Here is a 25,149-nt window from a genome sequence, read left to right on the forward strand (position 1 = left end):
CTTTTCATGGGTACCGAAGGTAGCAACAGAACCATTATAGGGTGAAAGTTGATTCTAGAAAACAACATTCAACAGATTTCCACTTTTTGTCTCATAAGGAGAGACTACTCTGGCTACTTTCCAAGTTTACATGTTAGTGTACTAACTGGCTATGTTCTTAACAGACCAAATGCCCACTTGACTCACCTTTGCTTGTACTCAGGGCTAACAACGCCAAGCACCAGTGTCTATTCTTACCATAGAGCCCTTTGACTCATGAACAAGTACTCATTAGAGATCCTTTAAAAATGAAACTAAAAGCACCAGTTACTGAAGAACTATATAATCACCAAATCATTTGATATTAAATGTAGGGACTTTGTAAAATTAATACTTTCTTATTCTTCATTAAAAAGATAATCTAAATATCCAAGTACAACTTTTTTATATATGTCCTAGCATCTTTCAGTTCTGTGATTATAAATGTCTTTTCTTTAGAATATTTAAAAATATTTTACTAATCTTTTCCTGTTACTTAGTGATTCTCTGCCTCTTTCAACTTTCCCCTCAAAAAGTCTTGTTTTGAACAAATAAATATAGTCAAGCAAAATAACTTGACATTGGCCATCTCTGAAAATGTAATGTTTACACCTTTCTGCCAAGAGCGAGAGACCTCCTATGTCGTCAGTCTGCTTTTGTAGTAATGACTGGTATGTCACTGCATTGATCAGCATTCTCAGGTCTTTCGGTATTGTTTTCTCATACATTGTACAAATTTCCCAAATTGTGGATCATTAAGACCTGTTGTGTCAATCAGTACATTTCTCTGTATCTTTAAGATGCACAGGAATCCCATCATATAACTGCTTCCACTGTGTTGTCCATTGTTTTATTGATTTCAATGCTAACGTCATTATGTGTCTACAAAGGTCACTGCAGTTTAATGTAACTTCATTAGAGACCTAGGTTGGAGAGGAATGAAACCTGAAAAGTAAAATGGCGACCATGGTGGGGAGACTTTGTCTCAGAAGTTAGTTAAGGATTTCTTTGCTGGTCAACCTGTGACCATGTTTAACAGTATGCAAACAGGGATATGCAAACAATCTGCAATTTCTCCAGTTTGGGGTGGGGAGTTCCCTCCAACCCAGACCACACCGTATCTACCTATGATCTGGATTTAGGGCTTCTGGATTTAGGGCTGCCAGTTTAGAACCCTAATTATTATGTCACTTGGTCTCCCTATTTCACTGAAAGTGCAGTCACCACTCACAGCCCATCCCACCACTGATCCACACAAAAGCTCCGACTTGCTATTTCTACACATCTTTATGTGTGCTCCTTTCTCCAACTGTAAAAACCAATCAATCAGTCAGTACTTCCTGAGTGCATACTATGTGTCTGGGTCTCTGATAGGTGATGAAGGGGATATCAGAGAAATACAAACCCTCAAAGATCTACCATCGGGTTTGGAAGATGTGCAATATTCACAAACCATCAGAGAAGCTCTTTGTAACCTGGGGTTATTAGGTGGGAAAGCGCCAAGTTCTTTAAGTATCAAATATCAAGACTTCACCCTTGAAGTTATAGTTTGTGATATGCATGGGTACTCTTCATTAAATGAAATTAAGGTAATTTATCTAAAGCAAGAGATGAGGAGTCAAATATATTGAAAACTTCTTTGTCAGTCTTTGCTACAAAAACCCCATAAAGTTTTCTTCTGAAAGGTTACAACAGCAGCTCTCCATCCTGTGTGCTGGAGACATCACATAGATGAAGACATGTCAGAAGTATGTGGAAATGTTTTCCCTAAGATACATTTTCCAGCTTAAGTAAAATGTAATTGTTGTTAATTCAGTAATCTTCATTATTCCATTCTTGGCAAAGATACTGGAGTGGTTTGTCCTTTCCTTCTCCAGTAGATTAAGGTAGATAGAGGTTAAGTGACTTGCCCAGGGTCACACAATTAGTAAATATCTGAGGCCAGATTCGAATTCAGGTCTTCCTGAAGTCACCTAGCTCCCTCCAAAATGTAATAATGCAGGCAAAAAATGTTTTCCTTCTGAGATTATTACTACATTATACTGTAGATGCCATATTTGTACATAGTTGCTTGTTTGTTGTTTCTTCAACTAGAAAGTGAGCTCTATAAGGTCAGTAATTGGTTTTTGCCTTTCTTTGTATCCTTGGCACTATGCCTGGCACACAGTAGGGGCTTAATAATTACTTATAGACTTGACTTGTTGACTTTTCTGTCCTGCCCTGATTGATGTCCACATAATGAAAGAGGTGGAAAAAATTCACACCAATTCTCCCGCACACCTCAGCTATGATATTTAATGGGACTTTAATAATTGTTTTAAAATGGGACTTGCAGTATCTGAGAATTCAGGTTATTATTAACTATTAAATCAAGGAAGAGAAAGAAGAAAGAAAGGATTACATCACAGAAAAGGCAGTCGAGACATTTTACACCCATGATGGTTGCTGTGTGCTCATCCATTTGTATACAGGAAGATGGATGTAGAATTCAACTACTTCCTCCTATTGCTGAAGGAATGCTTTCCAGGAAAGCCATGCTCCATGGGGCCAGGATGACCCTGTGCATGCATGCCATGAGAGAGAACTAGTCAGTCCACTGTGCTCATAAAGTTCAGTGAAAACATCCGGACATTCTACTGGCTGGCAAGGTTAACACCAAGCAAGCAGTGCCTGGCATAGTCACGAACAACCAGACTGCTATCCTACAGTCCTTAGTATTCAAGCCAAACCAGACCGGGATCTCTGAAGCAAACATGGCACATGGGGACCTAGGACTCTTCTGGAACTCTGAATCAGCAAGCATAGTTTGTTCTCATTCATGCTGAGTCCCTCCTGGAGCCTCATTTTTTTACATTCTCCTTTTGCAAGTTGAATCTAGCCCTGGCTACGTAGGGGAAAAGTTTCCTTACCAATTGCAAGGGGATGAAGTGAAATTTGGTATTCTATTTGTCAGCTCTTACTGGTAAATGTCTGGCTTCTGAAGGCTTATAATTTCTTGACTGGACTTTATTTGGTGAGAACACCAGGAGTATTGGGTAACTAATGAAATTCCAACAGGTTAGGCAGTCATGAGGAAAGCCTAAGCACCATAGAGAAAGATTGCATGAAAAAGAACAAGGAGAACTCATGGAAGCAAGGGTGAAGTACTTGGCAAATTGGATGGAACACTGGACTTGGATTCAGGAATAACTGAGTTCAGATGTTGCCTCAAACACTAGCTCTGTCACCTTGGTTAAGTCACTTGACCTCTCTGGGCCTCAGTTTCCTCATCTGACAAAGAGGCAACAAATTATTCCCTAAAGAACAAGAATTGTTTATTTTTAACCTCTTTTTTTTTTTGGATCTCCAGGACTTTGCCTGGAACATAGTAGGCACTTAATAAATTTTAGTTGATTGCTTTATTGAACCCAAGTCTTTGCCTTCAATTCAAACTTGGCATGGATAGTCTCTTTTCCTCCTCCTTCCCTTCTCTTCTTTTCCCTTCCCTTCCCTTCCCCTCCCACCAATTATTCCTAATGACTGAGGTTTGATTATACAAAAAGAAATTTTACACCCCAGACAGGGCTAGAAGTAAAGGATTCATTAAAATTCCTTTTAAAACCTTGATGTAAATGAAGCCACACATCTGTAAAACAGCACACCTGTATGTCTTCTCGCATTTTACCCCTTCCCCCCTTCCCTTTTCCCTTCCAGGGAGACCTCTGATTCCAACACCAGGAATAATTTCTTCACCTGTGGGCACATTACTACCCAACAACATGTTGCTTCTTGCTCTGACACCCACAACCACACTATCTGAAGTATAATTTAATAATCTAATTCCACATACAGTCCTGCAAAATGCCTTTTATATTCAAAGCCTTTTAAAGGAGACATGGAAACTCAAGCCTCTCCTATAATTCTGGGACTATACGCTACACATTAATTTTAGTGATCTGAAAATGTATAACAGAAGAGGAAATCCCCCTGGCTTGCAGTTCAGGTTGACAGTGTGTGTTTCATGGCATTCTAACATTTTGATATGGTTATGCAATGCCTATGGTTTAAAGGAGAAATTCCCTTTGAGGGATGAATTGCAACAGATTTCAAGGTGTGTAAATATTCCACTTCATCATCACCTTTGAGCTCAAGGTTACTGACGAGCTAATGAGTGAGAAAGCCATCAATCAGTGAGTGTCCATTGCACAGCAAGGTGATATTGTTGGCAGCCACACTTTAGTGCTTTGGTGTAAGTCTTGTTAAAAAGACTCAAACTTGCCTGGCAGAACCTTGTGTAATATATACGTGGGGTCTTTGCATTTATGGCACCACTGATGTGGGAGAAGGGGGCCACAAAGATGTGGTATGAGGTATTGGAGACAAACAGTAGCATAGAATCCAGAACTACTAAAGAAACAAGGAACACTAGAAACTTTTACTTCAATTCCTTCATTTTATAGCCAAGTACACCCACATGTAGGGGGGTAAGTTGACTTGACAAGTGTCACATGAGTAATAAGTAGAGGAACCAGAAATTGAACTCAGGTCCAGCTGACTACAAATTCAATGCTCCTTCACCAAAGTAGTTCCCATATTTTACCATTTTCCCAAGGGTTTCCCTGTCCACTGTATATTTAGATATTGTGAATCAGGATGATCTGTCTTGTAATTGCACATTCCCAAAATTTCAATGCTTATGAAGTTAGCCCTAAGAATAACAAGAGCTTATTTTTATGGAGCTCTTTATGGCTTGCAAGTGCTTGGACATACATTAGTACATTTGTTCCCCCACCCCCAATATCCCAGAACCTGTACTATCATGCCCATTTTAAGGATGATCAAACAGGTTCTGAGATTAACTGACTTGTCTAAGTTCACACAGTAATCAGTGGAGTTGAATATAAGTTTTCTAATTTTAAGTCCTATGCTCATTCTATTAATTGTATAATTTTTTTTAAAGACCCCACTTTCAAATGCCCCAGAGTCAGGGCTTATCTATGCTAGGAATCTGTGGCAGCACCAAAAGACACCAGAGAAAGTTCTATTTTCAAAGGAAGTAGGACTATGATCCCTATGTCACTACCTGACCAGACATCATGCTGCCAAACTACTTCCAAGATAAGTTTGTCCCATTGTGCTAGAATGGGGGGCAAGCAAGCCTGGGTACAGGAGGCAGATGGGAGGCACAAACAGCAATGGCTGTCATCATCTAGTCTTCCTGACAGAATCGTGCTACATAAACCCCACCCCAATGTCGGTAGGTTGACTATGTTTCAGTCTTCCATCCTCTATGATGGTGCCCTGCCTCATCATGCACTATTAAGAATAGCCTGCTCTGGGTGAACATAAAATTGGGCAAAAGATGCAGGAATTGTAGGGAATAAGTATCCTGTATCTTCACGTTCTCCATCATCAAAAATGCCTTTCTTTGAGCAGAACTGGGAGAACACTGTACACAGTAACAGCAACTATGAATGACTTAGCTCTTCTCAGCAATACAAGACAGTTACACAAAGGACTCATGATGGAAAGTGCTCTCTACCTCCCGAGAAAGAACTGATGAACGCTGAATGCAGACTGAAGCATACTATTTTCACTTTATTTTTTTTCATGCTTCACCCCTCCCCCCACTTTTGGTCATTTCTTTTTTCACAATATGACTAATATGGAAATAATGCTTAACATGATTGCACATATATAACCTGTATCATCAAATTGCTTGCCATTTTAGGAAGAGGGGAAGACAGTGAGGGAAGGAGAAAAATATGGAACTCAAAATTCTGTAAAAATTAATGTCAAAAATGTACTTTACATATAATTGCAAAAAATAAAATACTATTAAAAATGCCTTTCTTTACCTGCCACTTCTAGGTATTGCCCAGTGTGGTTTAGAAATAACACTGTCTCTAGCTAGGACCTAAAGCAGAGATGTCAAACATGAGGTCTATGCACTCTGGAGTATGCCGAACCGAAATATTTAATCTTATCAATAAAAATAGTATAAAACACAGATAACATTATAGTTTAAAACCAAAGTAATATGCCACATACCAGGATCATTACCACCAAATTACTGGTCCCATTTTTATTTGAGTTAGACACAACTGACCTAAGGCAAATCTCTTACCTTCTCTAGAACAAACTTCCTCCTTTATAAAATGGAGATAATACCAACTGCCCCACCTTCTTCATAGAGTTGTTTTGGAGGATTAAATAAGATAAGTAAGTGAAAGCACTCAGTGACTGGAAAGTCCTATTTAAATGTAAGCTTTTTTTTTTTTTTAAATGAAGAGCTTTGATTTCCCTGTAGTAGGGAACTCCCGGTGATGAGGTAATTAATTCTCTTTACTGTTGCAGATTGGGAACCACTCTGCAAGGTGTGAGCATCTAGGTAGTGCACCAGTCCTGGAATCAGTAAGACTAATCTTACTGAGTTCAAATCTGGCCTTAGACACTTAACTTGTTGTGTGACCCTGGACAAGTCACTTAACCCTATTTGCCTCAGTTTCCTCATCTGTAAAATAAGCTGGAGAAGGAAATGGCAAACCACTCCAGTATCTTTGCCAAGAAAACCTCAAATGGGGTCACGAAGAGTCATTTGACACATCTCAGCAACAAACAATTGTAAGATATGATCTTGTAAAGTTTCCATGGACACAGGGAGGCCAGCATCCAGAATTACAAAGACTATGTGGAACAGTATGGTTATAATTATGTAAGACATGATCTCAAGACATGGGTGGCAACTACCCCAGGATCCCTCCAGTGGTAGTAGTAATCTTTTCCTCTTCCTCACTCTCTTCCTCTTTCTTATTTGTTTCTAATATACCATAAAAATCATATCTGTTGTACCATATTGTCATCTAAACTCAAGCTGTAATTCCAGGACTACATTCAATTCAACAAACATTTATTGAGTGCCTATTATGTGAAAAGTACTGTGTTAAGCTAGAGACAAAAAGTCCTGGCAAGTTGGGGAAGTGGGAATGGAAGTGGGTAGGGGGGAGAGAAAATCTGTCCTCCTGGAGTTTATATGATTCCCTGCCCATCCCTGCATAGTGGCTGATAGACTAGAACTCCATCCAGAGCAGGCAGGGGAGCTGTGAGTCAAGCAGTCACAGTCCTTGCTGCTCTTACATTTCTCATCTTCCTCTGGGAGCCAGTATTGGTGACAGAACCCCCTCAAATCTGTGGAACACCCTTATTCCTCCACGAGTGTGTAAAAAGTCTTGGTACAGTTTGAGGTCTGAAGGTGGGTATCTTTAAGGGTGCCACTTTCTCATGGGGTGGTACCATTTACTGACTGGCTCTGGGACTTGGTGTTCTCAAAGTGCCAGGTTGTCAAGGTGCTAGAGAGTCTCAGTTGTGATGAGCGGGGGGGTGGGGGTGGGGTGGGGGGTTGGGGAAAGTGGAGGGGGGGAGGTATATTTAAAAAATTATCCAGGTGCTCCAACCATCCCTTCAGGTCCTTTCCATACTGACAAGAAGGGAGCCATCTTTCCACCTTGAGTGGTGCCTTGGTTGTATGAATGGAGGTTCAAGTTTTTTGTTTTTTAAAAAATGTATATTTTGGCATCATTGACAACACAAATTTCTTAACTAGGGAGACAGCATGGTAAAATAGAGGGCTGGAGCAGAATACCTGGGTTAAACTTTAGCAACCTCTGATGGGCAAATTATATATTAAATGTGTGGACAAATTATTTAACCTCCCTGTGCCTCAGTTTCCTCATCTATAAAATGGGGATAATAACAGCACCTACCTTACAGGGTTGTTGTGAGATTCAAGTGAGATAACGTATATGGAGCTATATAAGTGTTACCTTTTATTATTTTTATAACTATCATGATACAGGCTTCAATAATCATACCCTTAGTGGGATCAATCATTCAAGCTGTGAGATACTAAAGCATTGTTTCCCACAGGCTCCTTGGTCTTATTAAGCCATTCTCATCAAACAAAAAGGTAAGCAATCTCATATGAAGGATTTGGTCCTTATGCATGACATGCACACACTCAAAATATAGAAAGTGTGGGGTACCCCTTTATCCACCCTGCCTATCTAAGATGTACCTCTTTTTCAAGGACAAACCTAGTTTCTACTTTCTCTATGAAGACTTTCCCAATTTAAAGTTCTCCACAACCTGGATCTGAACCACTTCCCAGTCTTATCTTTATAGTCAGTGGCAGATTTGAAAAACTATAAACCTGGTGTTCCCAAAGTGGGATGTGAGCTATGCAGAGGACTACCCCAGGAAGGATCAGTTGTGGATCCTTTCCTAAAAGGTAGTAATTAAAAGCTATTTTAGGAAGATAGATGGCTTATGTTACCTAAACTGGCCCCTCTCATTCTGCAGCAGCATCAGAGTGAGATACAGTGGGAAGGAAAGGGCAAGAGGAAGAAGGGATCTCCCATGCAAGTGAGCTGATATAATCAGAGTTGTATTGGAGACCTGGAATCTTTTCCATCTGTTGAAGTTTCTGTGTTTCATTATCAAGTCTCCTGACTAAATGAATGTGCCCAGGGTATTTTTGTGTATGTTTTCCTCCAGGGGATGGTCATGAAAGTATCAACAGTCTTGTCGGACTAGGACCACTGGAGAAAAAAAATGCGAGCATGTGGACAAAAATGCCCCCATCCCCTGGGACCTCCAGACCTTTCCATCTACACTGCACTCTGTGCTCCTATGTGTCAACTTCAATGTGGACTCCTTGAGGCCAGGGACTATATTCTTTTTCTATTTGTATTCCTGGCACTTAGCACACTGCTTGGCACATAGTAGGTGCTTCAGAAATATTAATTCCTTTACTCATTCAAGATGATACCAAGCAGAATCTTCCATATGATTTTAAGACAGAAGGACTTAACTGAAAGCACCACTGGGTCCCACTCATACCTGAAAAGTAAGTTCTGCTATATAACCAACATGACTTGAAGACTTCTAATGAGGTCTTTGACAACTGTGTATTCCACTTATGGATTATTCTCAATGTTACAGTTTTTCCTGGCATTAAGCCTAAATTTTCCTCTTTTTGGTTTCTACCTATTGTCCCTGACCGTGCATCCCCCCAGGACCCTCCCTTTTTGAGGCAAACTGGGTTAAGTGACTTGCCCAGGGTCACACAGCTATTAAGTGTCTGAGGCAAGATTTGAACTCAGGTCTTCCTGACTCCAAGGCTGGTGCTCTATTTACTGCTTTTTGAGGCCAAACAAGGTAAGTCTAATTTATTCTTCTCTAGGACAGCATGACAGCCCTTCAAATAGGTGAAGACAGCTATGAAATCCTCTTTAAGTCTTCTCCAGGTGAAACATCCCCAGTTCCTTCAACCTCATGTGGCATGAAAGTAGATATTTGAGATAGGCCACATTTCCCAGTAAATTATAATTTTCTTGAGGACAAAGTATGCCCTTTTCATCTATCAATCAACCAATCAATCACCAAGCTAAAATTCGGGGCTAAAAAAAATTCATTGAATTAATTTAAAATTTTTTAATATATTTAATTGTAAATATATGGAATAAAACAAGAATTTCCATAACAGTATAATAAAAAAAAGATGATTGCTCATGAAACTGCAAGTCTATTATGTACAACTTGCTATTCCTTAAATACATATTAAAGTTATGTAAATTTCTCTTTTTTCTTTTTTTCTCTCCCCCAGCTACCATTAGACACAAATATGTGTATATATGTGTGTGTGTGTGTGTGTGTGTGTGTGTGTGTATAAAATCATTCTATACATACTTTTTTTTAGCAGTTCCTTCTCTGGATATGGATAGAATGAATTTGTTAAAATAAATCACCCACAGCCTATGTTGTTCCCTCTTTGATGCCCTTTTGCAGAATTGATAAATAGTCCTTACATCATTTGACAAGCAATTTTAGACTATCTTGTGCTCTAAAACATTAATGTATACAGTTGTCTCATCTCCCAAACTAGATTGGTGGCTCCTTAAGGGCAGGGACTGTGTCTTTTACTTCTACTTCTCCCACATACTCTGACAAGGGTCTTAAACTGCTGGGAGCATAGTGGGTGTGCAGAAAATGCTGGACTACTAGTTGCTATGGTACAGACAGATTTATAGTCTCTGGCTGCTTTTTTATAGATAGTATGTGTTAAAATGTATTTCTCATTAAGCAACTCCTTTAGTAGCAATTCAGTACAAACATCTGAGACTGTTTAGCATTTTCTGGCACTCTGAAAATAAAGTATCCCTGGAATTATTTGTCCTTGCTGTCAGAAGCAGATGGAAAGATTTTTCAGGTGACCAACAGTGCTCAGTCTATTGCTGAACTTTATCCAGTGCAATGAAGACATTCCTTAGTGTTTAATGTCCATTTAATTTCTAATGGGGAAATAAGACTTAATGAAAAAGGCCCCCGAGGGGGTAATATATTTCTCATCATACATCTATCTCAAGAAGAAAAATGTTCTCAGTTGTTTAATATTTTAAATGCAGATGTTCCCAGGAATACTATGTCAGATTACCCTAGATTCTTATTTATTTCTAACGTACCGCAAAAATCATGTCTGCTGTACCACACTGTTGTTTAGATGACTTTTCTACTAGTGATTCCATATACTAATCCTTCAACAATTCTCAAAGATGAAAAGTTAGCAATTTTCTGCTCTGAATTGATTTCGCGTAAACAGAATGCTAATCCAGAGTAAACTTTTGTTTCCCATCTGCCTTTTCTGTTTGCACTATACAATGGGAGACAAAATAAAAATAAAATGAATTGGCAATAGACCAGATCTGGCAGTAAAAGAAAACACATGGCCCGTGAATGTCATCTGAGCTCAGCCTCTGCCATGTGTTCTCTCTGGCTGGATCTGTTAGATAAGTAGCCAGAGATTTGGCAAAAACCTGCTTGTGTCAATAGTCATACCTCATCATTAATAAACCCAAAGCCATTTTTAAGTCATATTGCAAAGTGGCAACCAGTCCAAAAGAAATGTTGGTTACTCAACCAATAAAGGAGGCAGAAATGGAATCAGGGCCATTTTGCAATAGAACAGGATGTCTCTGGTAGGTCAGTTACCTTGGGTTTAATCTACATTAGCAAATCCTTCTATTTCCTTACTAAACAACTACCTGGGGGGGAAGGCCAACCACTGAAGTTTTTTTTCTGCATTAGTTTGGTGAAGGTGCAGACTTTGCCAAAGCATTAAAGCATTTCATGTTAGGAGACTTTTGTACATCCTCTAGGATTGAAATAGCTTTTATTCTTGAAGCGTGGCTAAGCCAATTTTTTTCCTTCCCACTTTTGCTTTTTTTTCTGCCTCTCTCCTTGGTTTTCACTCTTCACGTTTCCAAGTACTATAACTAAAAAATTCTTCCAACTTTGCCCACCTAAGGCTGAGAAAGTGAAAATCACATTAGTGAGGAGAGTAAAAATTAAGCTACCCTCATTAGCTCTTTACAGGCATGGATCTTAGCTGTCATTCTTTGGCTCAGGACCAGAGTTTAAAACCAGGCATGGGAAAAGCTGCTGAAATAAAGTCTGCAGTTCCCTACATGTCTCACTTACATACTACTGATATCTAGACACATTTTTAAAAATAACACCAGCAAGACCCAAAGTATTTCAAACAAATATGAATGTCTTCCTGTAAATATTTTAAAATTATTTTATAGATAAAATCATATTCTCTCTCTACTCTCTCTCATCTTTTCAGTAACACTGTTTGCCTTAAGTGCCTTTCTACTATAGACTTTTTGGGGATCAGAAATTCCATTTTAAGGAGCTGTCATAACTTCTTTCAGTATTTTCTCAGGGTATAACCCAAGCCTTTTATTTCAAGATAACAAACTGAAGTTGCATTGTAGCATGAGGAAAACTTGTTGCTTCTTCCCTCTAACTAAAAGAAGTGGACAAGATGACCCACTGTGAGATCTTTCATCTCCCTGGGAGAAGAGCTTGAGGAGACCAGGCCTTCTGCACATTTTCTTCAGCCTCTGTTTTACGCGTTGCATTTGTGAGCCCTGGCCTTCCTATACACTGAGACAATGTCACTTGATGGAAAAGAAGAAGCCTGTGTGGTGAAGAGATGTAAAGAAAGTTCTAGGGTTTTCCTGATCAGCTCCCAGAAGCAAACCAGTTGGAGTTTGCAGATCCATTGAGCTCTTGCTTGGTATTCGACCTTTAAAAACTGGCCAAAGTTGTTTTTACCTGATCTGAAATGAAAAATTCAACCAATGTTCTACTCTTTAACCTCTCAGAATATTAACAAAGACTTGGACTCTGCACTTAGGTCCTCTCATTAGCCACAGATGAACTGGAGAAGTCATACAATATTTGGTGAAATATCCTTCCTTCTCCCAAGCTCAGGTCCAGAATCATGCCTTGCTCTTGGTGTAGCTGCAAGTTTTATCTGATATGCAAATACAAGATGTCAAAGCTGACTATTGCAATTCATTTCAACTTAACACCAACAACAAAACTTCCTAGTGTCTTATGAATCTAAAAACAAGACATATTTTGTCTTTGAATTCAGTGAAACAAAGCAAAACAAGCAGCTCAGTGTCTGAATTCCTTCATTCAAAGAACTTCTGCCTAACGCAGAGCTCAGCATTGTTTAAAAACTTTTCAAGAGGGGAAATAAAGGATAAAACTCACCCTCGCTTTGAGAAAAAGCATCATTTGAACTTGCCAGGGCCAAAGTAAGTAGCAGCTGCCAAAGATCCATACCTGTAGGTCCTGTAATAGCAGAAGGGACAAAATAAATTGAGATGGTCAAAACAGAATAATTCTGTCCGAGTGCTATTTAACAAATTGGACAATTCATGAATAAGCGCCCATTGCAATTAATGAAAGAAACACAGAGTGGGACAACTTCTGTCATCTCAGAATGCCATGCTATAAAGTACTTTATCAGGGCTAGCAGTTGGTTATACTAAATTCTGCCTCCTGTGGGTCCTTGACTCAGGAAATAACACGGACACCAAAGATTTTCAAATCCTGGCTGACGGCCACAGAATCACCTCACAAGAAGCTATCCCCACACACTGCTACAACAATGAGACAAATGTAGTTCACTTTAATTAGATCTGGAAATAGAACAACATGTCAGCAATATCACTAAGTATGCTGCCTTATGCCTGACGTGTTATCAAAGGAAAAAAATAACCTGTTGGAATAGCAGGTGAAACTTTCCCCTTTTTGAAAGAACTAAAGGGTTTGAGTGATAGAAAGATGGGGGTAAAAAGTCAACCAAATGAAATTTTGTGTAAGGTGGAGAAGAAAAACAGCTGGGAGTGGAGAGGGAGGAGAATATAGCAAACAAAACACTTTGGCTTCCTAGGTGGCCTGGAGTCAACATATTGGGCCTGTGGTAGATTTTTGGTTTATGAGGTTTTTAGGGAATGTGGTCTCTGAGAAACCTAGGAATGCTGAACACCTCATGGATCCTGATCTCATGCCAGGATTTGGCTCTATAGCATTGAAATCCCAAGTTCAGGAACATCTTGGTTCTTCTATTTTAACAGAACTCGGTAGGAGTTGGCATGTGCATATTGAGGGGTGAGAGGTGGGTCTAGCTTTCCTCAGGTAACTTGTGTTTTTACCTGGAGGAAATAAGCTTTCTAAAAAATAAATAAATAGAAATAAAACAGGAAGGTTAGGATCAGATCCTTAAAGAGATCTATGTGGTTTTGTTTATGAAACATGGTGCCCTGTGAAACATCTGTCTTCCCACTTTGCAATTAGCGTAAATAAGTGGTTTTCAAGCACGTTTGTAGCACCCAAGGACCTATAATTATGTTGATTGCAAATTCTGTCTATTCATTGAAGCAGGTGTCTTAATAAGATCTCCAATAGGGGACATTTATTTATCTTCCTTTGGCTGACAGTATGACCTGAAAACTATTGAACCATCCCCAATTAGTCTGAATTAGTCAGTAATATCTTGTTGTTGTCTCTGTAGTAAGACATACAGGTATGGATCTTTGGCAGTTGTTGACTTTGGCACTTGGAGTGACTTCAAATGCCTCATTTTCCATACTCCCATTTGTAGATGCCAAATTTCACATTTTTTTTCTTTACTTCAGATGTGTCTGGCCCCAGCAAACTTACATTAGGACTGAGTTTGTCACTTTTGCTGGCAGGAAAACATCTCCTCCCTCCCTGGACTAGAGTAAGCTATATGTGGTTTGTGTATGAAGAGGTAGGTTTGACTGGGGGTGGGGGAAACACCTTAGATCCATGTTTTTTGCCTTAATGCTTGGTGCATCAGCTGCCTATCATTTGTATCTTTGATCTTTCAGATTTCCTTCTCTTCCTTGATAAATTTAACAGGGATCAGAGGAAAGGCCTCCAAAAGAAATATCAACAATTTGGCATTTATAGGGCTGAGGAAATAATAGATTGAAAGTACCTTTCTGTTGGCTATTGATTTTATTTCCTTCCAATACATCTACAAGAGGAAGAAACAAAAGAGAAGGAATTGAGAAATTTAGCTCTTTATTTCAACAGTCAAATAGCCAATAAGCCTTTATCAAGAACTTACTATGTGTGTTCTAGGTTCTGTGCTATGCAGTAGGGATACAGAGAAAAAGAAAAAAAAAATAAAATATGGAATCTGCACTCAAGGAGCACATACTAGAGTATTATTGTCCAAAACTTCTAAACAATTCCTATGATATCATCCTGAATCTTTTTCTGGAAGAGAAACCCACATAGACACACTGAAACTTTATTGCAAATTTTGACAATGGACACCAGATTCCCAGACCATTGTCCTTACTATGCACTGACTGGCAAAATTAATAGTATGGGCTTTCTTACAATGTACCTATCTGTGCTCTAATTAGAAGTATATTGATATGAAGGAGGGAATTTTGCTGAGGCTGGATGGAAGCTCCTCATTCCCTCCTTCATTATCTTCTGCAGTTGGAAAGCTAGTCTCTAAAACCACATCTTTTCCCTCAAATCTGGGACAGTATGGCAAGTGCTAATACACACACACACACACACACACACACACATTTTATAATGTCAAGTGAATCATCTACTTAAAAGTCCAGCATCTACAGAGAAAAAAATATTAACAAACCTATGTCTGGGCACTCAACTAATGGTAGAAAAAGAGGGTTAAAATATGTATCTCTCTCCCCAAAAATGAGGGTTGATATACATTGACAACTGTCCCTGGGAGGATTAATAATGAGCAGAGTCCTAATTGGGAGAGGGAGACAGGGAGAAGAGGGAATGTGGTGAGATTTAGTCAGGGCTAATTGCTTCATTAGAGGAGAGCCAAGGAATATAAAGAGACTCTGTTGTCCAGAGTCACTCACTGCATTCTTACTAGTGCTGAAATAATGTGAAAGGGTATGAAAGAAATCCCCTTTGCACTCCTTCACTGAACTCTGGGGAGAACTGTCTCTCTGACTTGGTCACAAGGCCTGGGTCATTGCAAACTCAGTTGTGGTGACTTTGTGTACTCTTGACCAGGCTTGATGAGCTGGATGGGTGAAAGAACCTCATTGGGGGTTGGGGAGGAGTGGATGTGGAGTAAGTTCTGGCTGAAATTGTTCCCTGGAGATAACTAGGCATGAATGTACAGGGGTCTGCATTTTCCCAAGAGCTACTTTAATTCAATCCATAATCTGAAATCCCCAGATCTGAACAAGAGAAACACTATGGTCTCATTACTTTCCTTTTCTCCCAAACTTCCTCACCCGATCCATATTCAAACTCATCACACAGTCCCATTAACCTCAAAGTATTGGAGTATTTCCAAAGTACTTTTCTAAAAGACCAGGCACGTGGCTAATAAAAGAAGTGAAAGAAGATATTTAAGGGGAATCTACTAAATTGTTCCTTACTTTACTGGGCTCTTAAAGTTTGCAATATTTTCCTAGGGAAAAGCCCTCTTTAATTCTCCTTCGATATTTATGCATTCTTCGGCAATAACCTCATGGCAAGATTTGAAATAGCAAAAAAAAAAAAAAAAAGTCATGCTTTTCTTCTTGCATAATGAAACACACACTAATTCCACCCTCCATGCCCAAGGCATTTTGTCTCCTCACCCTTCTTCTACTGAAGGCTGGATGGACACCAATGTATCCAGCTGGCATGGGCTTCAGACTACACAACAGCAGAGGCCTACAAATGACAAAACTGTGCCTATAGTCGACCTCTGGGCCTCAACTATATAATAGTGCATAAACAAAGAAATGTAAGTGACCAGCTTTTCTACTTTGCATAACCAATCACTCATAAGAAAAGGAGCCCAATGGATCCATCCAACTCAACTTAATCCAACATGTATTTATTGAACCTTGTCATGTGCTAACAGTCTTCTCTAACCTAAGCACAGAAATACAGAAAGAGGGATGAGACACCATCCCTGCTGGGCAGAAATTTCCCATCTAGTTGGAGAGATGAAGTACTTCCATGGTGAAGTAAGTAACAGCACTGAGCAATATGGTGTATGATGACATGACCAAATGAGTTGCATAGAACATCAATGCTATGTGAAAGACAGAAAACTGAGAGATCAATTTGGGTAAGTTGCAAAAAGAATTAAGATTTGAATGAATGAATTAGAGAAAGTTTTCTAGGACAGGGAAATGGCACGATCCAAGGCAAGGATCTAAGGAATGAAGAAAAAAGAGGCATCAAGGGAAGCTTTGATTCTGAATAATTAGACTAATAATGGTGACATTAATAGAAACTGGGAACTCTGGAGGAGAACCTGGATTTTTTTGCACATGGAGCAAGTACTGTTTTATATATATTACATTTAGAGTGATGACATGACATGTAGACATCTGAAAGTGATAAAAAAAAGATTAAGCAAACCAGCAAAGAAATCTGAAAATGTCTAGGAGGCAACTAAATATATGGGCCTGGATCACAAGAGTAAGATTTGGGCTGAATTTGAGGGATATTTACGTTGAGGTTTTCAGAAAAAAAGGAAATAGTACAATGGAGTGCAAATAATTTGGATCTGGGAAGTCAGGAGACCTCAGGTCCAGAATCAGCCTTACTTAAGTGGGAAAGATCTTTGTCAATAACCTGGTAACCCTGGGCCAGTTCCTTCACCTGAGTCAATTATCACTTCTGTAAAATGAGGGGGGCTGGACTTCATGTTTTAGGTTGCTTTTCAGGCAACTAGGAGCTAGTTGAAAACGTAAGACTTTTTAGTTCTCAGAGCAACTCTAAATATTGACCTGTTTCACAAGTAATATCCAAAACATTGAGCTATATGGGAGGTAATCTTATTATATTTAGCGGTGAGACTTGCCAAAAACCAATTCGAATATAGAAAAAAAGCAATTAAATTCCATTCTCTATGGAAAGATTTATGAGTCTGATAGAAAAGATGGAAGGGGAGGGGAGGTAGGGAGCAAGAGCTTGGTAACATGTGGTTAACATATTAAGAGAGAGGATATTTTAAATGCTGAAGACAAGGGTCAATGGAGCTTTTAGGGCAGAACCAAAGAGAATGCCAAAGCAGGAGCCAAATCCATTAGAAGATGCAAGAATTCACTCTCTCTCTCTCTCTCTCTCTCTCTCTCTCTCTGTCTCTCTCTGTCTCTCTGTCTCTCTCTGTCTCTCTCTCTCTGTCTCTCTCTCTGTCTGTCTCTCTGTCTCTGTCTCTGTCTCTCTCTCCCTCCCTTTCCTTTCTCTCTCACTCCCCTCCTCATTTTGCTCCATATACACACATATGTATACATATATAAATGTTATGATCAAAAGCTTTTCTCTAAGGATATTGAATAATCAAAAATTGATTAAAACACATACACACATACATTACTGCCACCACCCAACAGAAATGTGTTATCTTGCAAAACCAAGACCTCAGATAAACTGAAAAATATATGTGTACTTTTAGATGGTGGTGTTGATTACTAATAAAATATTGCAACAGTAAAACCCAATAGATTTCCTGGTCAGGTTTTTCTAAGAATTCAGAGCTAGGCAAGGAAGAGACTAATCCCAAAGGGAATTTGAAAAGTCTCATTGGTCATACCGAGAGATAGACCTTGGTTTGAGAAGCATACTTTTCTATTTCAAGTTTTTCTCCCAAGTTTGCTCTAGTACCTATTTGAAAACTGATCATATCACACTTTTTTAATGACAATTTATTTCACTCCCATTAGGGAAGAAGAAAAACCTTATGGTCATTATATAGGTAAGCACACTTAATGTTACTGGAGTAGGAAATGACAAACTACTCCATTATCTTTGACAAGAAAATCCCATGGACAGTATGATCTCTGGAGTCACCAAGACTTGGACATGACTGGTCAACTGATTCAATGAGTTCTCTCTCTGGTGCCAGGGAAGAAATTATGGGAAAATAACTCAAAAGTTTAAGACGGGTTGTTTTTTAAATGGAATTCAAATAAAAAATGCCACAGTTACACCTACGCCAAACAGAATGAATGGAACAAAACCTAGAGATAGAAATATTAATGCATTTACCGTAAAAAGTGCCTTACAGATTAGTCCCAGTAAATATCCTACTATCAGCAATGTAGAAAATCATAGCACTTGTAACAGATGATGAGCAGGATGCTCTCAGGAAACCTGGAAAGACCTGCGTGGGCTGATGCAAAGTGAAAAGTACTGGTACAAAGTATTAACAATATTGTAAGATGATCAGCTGTGAATGACTTGGCTGTTCTCAGAAACACAACGGTCCAAGATAATTCTGAAGGACTTTCGATGAACAATGTTATCCATCCCCAGAGAAAGAACTGATGGTGTCTGAATACAGATTGAATCATATGTATGTAAGTGTGTGTGTATGTATGCATGTATGTATGTGTGTATTCACTTTGTTTTTCCTGAGGTTTTTTTTGGTCTATTTTCTTTCATATCATGACTATTATGGATATGTTTTGCACGACTAACACATCTATAATATATATTGATTTGCTTGCCTTCTCAATGGGGGATGGGATGGGAAGGGAGAAAGGGAGAGAATTTGAAACTCAAAGTTTTAAAAATGAATGTCAAAAATTGTTTTTACATGTAACTGGGAAAAGACAAAATACTAAATGAAAACAAGAAAAAATACAAAAAGGAAAGAAAATCACAGTGCTTTTGTCTTTAAGCAATAGCGGCCGGAATGAGAGAGCCTATGTTGCAAATGAGGTATCAGGTACAGAGTACAGATGAACAATCTGTTGACATTTAAACAAGATGCCAGGGACAGTAATATAGCTGAGTGAATCCTAGGCTCAGTTTGATAGCTTTTTCTATCTGATTTTAGGGGCAGTAGAATCATGGCAGAGGCAGAGTGGCCAGTGAGGTGTGGTGGAGTGAAGACTGCTTCTGTTGTCAGAATCCTTAGATGAACATCTGCATCTGAATGCTTACTATCTGTGCTTCATAATAGTATTTTTTTCCAATGACATGTAAAGACAATTTTTAACATTCACTTTTTTAAAAAGTTTGTGTTCCAAATTTTCTCCTTCCCCTATCCCTAAGATAGAAAGTAATTTGATATAGGTTATATATGCAATCATGTAAAACATACTTCCCTATTAGTCATGTTGTGAAAGAAGACATAGAACAACAATAAAAAAAAAACCATGAAAAAATAAAGTAGAGAAATAGTACACTCCAATTTACATTCAGACTCCATTAGTTCCTTTTCTGGAGGTGGAGAGCATTTTTTCATCACAAGTCCTTTGGAATTGTTATCACTGTATTGCTAAGAAGAGCTAAGTCATTCACACTTATTTTATGTGTTACCTGAGCAAGTTACTTAATCTCCTTGGGCCTCAGATTTATAAAATGAGGAGGCTGGGTATTTCACCTTCGTCTTTGTACTTCCGGAATTTAGCAGTGTTTGGCAGATTACTATGGTAGCTAACTGACTGAGGTCTCTGAGGTCCCTTTAGCTCCAGATCTATGATTCTCAGTGGCCATCTATAGAATGAGTGAATGGAAGCCCTGTGAATAAGAATAAAAAGGTGGGTTAAGGCCTAGATTTTAGAGCGGAGGAGTGATGAGATCTGTCCTGTGCACTTGAAAAATTATTATGGAATTTATGGAAATGATAGATTATAGAGATGAGAGACCAGAAGCAAAGCCCAGCTAGAAGGCTCTGCTAACAGAAATGATAATTAGCTAAGCTAATGTGGTAGTAGTTGAAGTGGAGAGGAGGGGGTCAATGGAAGAGATATTTCAGAGTTAGAATAGGCCTTGGCTGTCCTAATGACTATTCTTATAAATCAGTATACTGAAGTCTAGAAAGGTAAGGAGCTAAACCACAATCACACAGCTAGGTATTTAACTCTTTGACTCCTTTGGATGGTCAGAAGATGCCCAGTTAACTTGGGTTTTACTGGCTAAATTCCCTTCCTTTCCCTTTTCTTCCCTTCCCTTCCCTTGCTTTCCCTTTCCTTTCCTTTCTCTTCCCAAAACCTTAAACCTACTAAACTCTGAAGCTCATACATTGGAGGACACTAGGACCCTGCCTAAGGGCTCTTCTGGACCCTCCTGGCTTAAGAGCCTGATGTTTTTCTTTTTCTTTGCCTCATTAAAAGGGCCATCCCCTGGCTACTTCTTAAACAGGCCTATTCAATGAATGGGCATTACCTCACCCTAAGTGAGTACCTAGATAGACCAGGCCTAAATGGGTCAAGGTCTCCCAGTGCATTCTGGGCCCTCTCCAGTCATCCTGATGAATATCTGGTCACTGGATTCAGATGGCTCTGGAGGAGAAGTGAGGCTGGTGACCTGTACAGCCCTCCCTCACTCAAAACAAAGTCAAGCGCAGGTCATGTCATCATTTCTCTGATGGCATGGTCTTCTTCAGCAACAAAGGATGAACACAACAATGTTGTTCAGTTATTTCAGTCATGTTCAACTCTTTGTGATCCCATTTGGGATTTTCTTGGCAAAGAAACTGGAGGTTTGCCATTTCCTTCTCCAGCTCATTTTACATATGAGGAAACTGAGGTAAATATATTTAAGTAACTTACCCAGAGTCATACAGCTAGTTAAGTATCTGAGGCCAGAACTGAATTCAGGAAGATGAGTCTTCCTGACTTCAGGCTCGGCACTCCATCTACTATACCACTAGCTGCCCATTTTGATTCCTAGGCCATTGGTATTTCCATTAGACCACATTTGCTTAGTAGATCATGGTAATACTTAGAAATCTAGAATAAATGACTTCAGCTCCTTTAGCAGATTCCATGGTTTGTTTTGTCTTTAAAAAAATTTTTTTAAATAAATTTCTATGAGCATATTTTGGTTTTTAATATCACCTATATTTCCCAACAAATTCCTCCTCCCTCTCAGAAAGCCACAGCCTATTATTTATTTATTACCTTTCTTTCAGGGAAGACACTCTCCAATTCTGATCAACTGTCTATAAAGTGGGCCATGAGCAAGTCCCAGGTTTAAGAAGGTCAGTTGGTCGTACAAACTTATTGAGGGCTAACGATATGCAAAAAGCTTACCTTTTTGCTCATTAGGGACCCAAGCTGCCTTTGGTACTGGAATTGTATTTCTGTTTTCCAGGACAATGGGTCATGCTTTCAGATGTAAGAAATTTGGGGCATTTTGGCTAGGCTGAAGAATCAAATGGTACCCCTCTCAAGGGGAACTCTATGGAGAATAATCCAGGGACTGCCTCGTGAATTTCTGTCATAGAAAAGAATGGGACAAAACCGAAGGAGACCAGAAGATCTATAGCTCACTTATTTTGAATAATTATGGATTCCTACTAGTTGAAAAGTAGACAGATGAATTCCAATGATAAGGATCCTGGCAAGAAGTCAGAAATCTTCCTGTGAGAACTGGTGGAAGCCTGCTTAGGGTCATGACCCTTGATCTTGGTTTTTTTCTTTAATTGCAGACTTTGAAAAGAAGGCCATTAAGCCAGAGAAGTAGACTCTCTCTGCTCATGCCTTTGTTCCTCTCTGGGCAGGTAGGGATGGATTTCTAGTCCTAGCAAGTCTGTCCAGACACAGCTGAGCACTCAGCAGTAATCATCCAGGTTATTTTATAACCATTGGTAAATGTTCACATGATCTTGCAGGCATACCTGTTCTAAGATATTTACTGTAGGAAAATATTGCTCCTAGATAGACCCAGGAAGGGATCTCTGCCCTGCTTGTTTGGGTAAAGTCTTCCCAGGTAGGTCCAGTTTTATGTCACATTACTTTGACTGGTCACCTCTCCTCAGTCATTCTGCTCATTTAAAAGGAAAAAATAAAACCAAACCTGCTCCCTGATATATATTCCAGGAGTGAGATACTTTATTACCTTAACATATTAAATGCCAACTGGAGAATGAGCCTTGAACAAAACTGAAAATGTTAACACTTTCTTCTAAATGGTGCTTTAGAAAACAACTACTGTCAGGATATTTAAAAGGAATTTCAGTGTAGATACTACTTCAATTTGGTTTAGGAAAAGATGTGATGGTCACTTGCTATGTATAAGCCATTATGTTAAGTGTGTTGGGTACAAAGACATAAAAACCCCCAATCTTCGTCCTCAAGGAACATACATGCTGCTTTGGGGACGGGGCAAGGAGCAGGAAGGATAAAATATACACACAGACTATTAAAGAAGAGGTATTTGAAGATGAGCCCATTCATTGTATTACTACGTATTATCCAGTGTTACCATGGATAAAGCAATAATGTTAGACAGTCTGTCATAAGAGCCTTTGGTCTGTGCTAAACACTAAAGGTTTCTCCAGAAACATCAGAATCTGCTTCATGGCCTTCCCTGAAAAGGTTCTCACTTTCCCTGCAAGCACTCAGGCTAATATTTGATTATCTATCAGGTTTACTTAACCTGATAGAAAATGTGATTAGGCTCTAACCCAAGCCTTTGAACGGTCAGGTAAACTTTCTAATTCTTCGGTAAATTCAAATTTCTTCCCTCAGGACCTATACAATTCATATGACTCACACAGGCATAAGGTCCATCTTGTTCCCTTGTACATGTGGTTGCCTACTTTTACTAATCTTTCTTCCCCAAATCAGGCCATGTCCTTTGTCCTCCTTCCAGTGAAACCAGTATAAGTAGAATCAAGTTGCTCCTACATGCTGTTCCTCAGACATGTCTGTGATCTCAATAATGTGAATGCTCCCTCTAATGATGCAGACAGATTGCCCATGCTGGGAGGCTCTTGTTCAATCAATCAGATTCATTTGTAACCATTTCCTAATATCCCTGTGACTCTCTTTCAAACATACTCAATCTAAGACATTTGCCCTAGGAAAGCACTATTCCCAGATAGACTGGGAAAGGGATGTTGATGGTGCTTTGAGAGTGATATCTTCCTAGCCAGGTCTACATCTTTCTGGTATTTGTCATAGAAGGTCCATCTAACATGCTATCTTCCTCAAATCACAGGATCATAGATGATGGAATCACTGTCTAGATCTGAAAGGACCTTTGAGACCATCAAGTTCAATAACCTCATTTTACAGGTGAGGGAATTGAGATGCAGGAGGTTAAGTGTAAGGTCTTGGGGTCATTCAGCCAATAAAAGGCTGAAGCAGTGTCATGCTGCTTCTGAATACCAAGAGTAACCAAAAACTCTCAAGAGATGTTTCTAAGAACAAAATGGGAAACACTGGGGTGAGAAAGATTCATAAATTCCTAGAATATCTCAGATCACCTAATCCAACTCTCTCATTTTATGAATGGGGAAGCTGATTCCCAGGCAACTGAAGTGACTAATCCAAGGTCACATGGCAAGTTAGAGAAATAGTCAGGACTAGAACTCAGGTCCTTTGACTCCAAAGCTATTGTTAGCATGATTTACAGAGAAGAGGCTGAAACTACAAGTTAGGGGACTTGAATGTTAGTCCTAGATCTACTAACCAGCCATGTAACTTCAGACAAGTTACTTCATCTTTGTGAGCTTGTTTGTAATTTGTAGAATTTTCTAATGAAGTTGATTCAATGTTGAATGTTAAAACATAAGCAGTGGGAGTGTCCAAAGAAAACAACATTCATATGGGTCCCTCAGAATTCCCAAAGGGTCTTTTTTACTTTAATACAAATTCTGTAAAAGAGATGAGGTGTGGATCTCTCCAGGACATAGGCAACCACACTACCTTCTACTTCAAGGGCTATAAATAGAAAGACATCTACTTGGCTAGACTGACTGGCTGCCAGAGAGATGCCAAACACAAGACAGATCAATGTCATATCCCATCTCCAGGAAGTTTATGGCATACCACTTACCCCTTATAAATGAAAGGAGGTGTAGCAGTTTGGATTTTGTCCACCCATTGTTAAGAAGGGAAATCACTCTCTGGAGTGGATCAAAGAGTGCAAGGAGCCATGTGGTGAGCCACTCAGTCAACAGAATAAGGCATTCATGTTTATGACCACTCAGGAGGCAGATAGATGCTGGCTGCTGAGATGCCATTCATTCTCTTAGACATTTTGTTAATTTGTTTGTCTGCAGAGCTATTTATTTCCCAGAAATGAGCAGGTCTTGTTAATTAGTGAGGAAGCAAGGTACTTTGATGCCTTTTTGGCACATGATGGGTGATCAATATTTGTGTGAGCAAGGAAGAAAGGAAGAAAAAAGGAAGTAGGGAGGGAGAGAAGGAAGGCAGGAAGGAAAGGCAGAAGAAAGGAAGAAAAGAAGAGAAGGAAGGAAAAATAGGTGGAAGGAAGGAAAGAAGGAAGAAAAATAAATTTCTCCTGGATAAGTACAGATTACATATATGTATATATATGTATGGATAAATACAGAGTAATGAAGAGCTAAATGTATAAAAATGCAAGGTAAAAGTTTTGAAGCAGTAGGATCAGACCCATAGGTAACATATCTAAAGATAATAGCAGTGCAAACAGGAGTTTTTATAAAGTGCTGTTATAAAAACCAAATATACCTCTGGCATGCATACATGTGAGCATAAATCTTAGGAAGTTAATATTATATTAATTAAAATTAAATTAAAATTATCTTAATTAAAAAGGAAGTCATTATATAGTATAGTATTGCTACATTCTTAGCTGATACAATAAATTCTTTTATTATTTAGGAACAGAGCATTCTGGTTAATCAAATAGCCATCTAGTCTATTTCATAAAAAATTGCTACATATAGCTTTATTTAAAAAGAAGCAGTATACTCCCGTAAAACATTCTTTTTGCAGTCCTCTCGAGTATATTTATCATAAAATCCTGGATATT

At 39.0% G+C, this 25,149-nt stretch overlaps 1 protein-coding gene across 5 annotated transcripts in view; it reads right to left on the reverse strand.

Moving 5' to 3' along the window:
* The window catches only part of GHR (growth hormone receptor), a 253,968-nt gene that overhangs the window by 140,994 nt on the left and 87,825 nt on the right, over positions 1-25,149 (reverse strand). For all 5 annotated transcript variants that reach the window (XM_072605726.1, XM_072605728.1, XM_072605727.1 and 2 more), the window contains one exon: positions 12,622-12,702. In XM_072605726.1, the coding sequence (XP_072461827.1) occupies positions 12,622-12,691 (70 nt within the window). In that variant the 5' untranslated portion in view covers positions 12,692-12,702. The remainder of the gene's footprint in view (positions 1-12,621; positions 12,703-25,149) is intronic.

This window comes from Notamacropus eugenii, chromosome 4 (assembly GCF_028372415.1).
Source record: "Notamacropus eugenii isolate mMacEug1 chromosome 4, mMacEug1.pri_v2, whole genome shotgun sequence".
Classification (NCBI taxonomy): Eukaryota; Metazoa; Chordata; class Mammalia; order Diprotodontia; family Macropodidae; genus Notamacropus; species Notamacropus eugenii.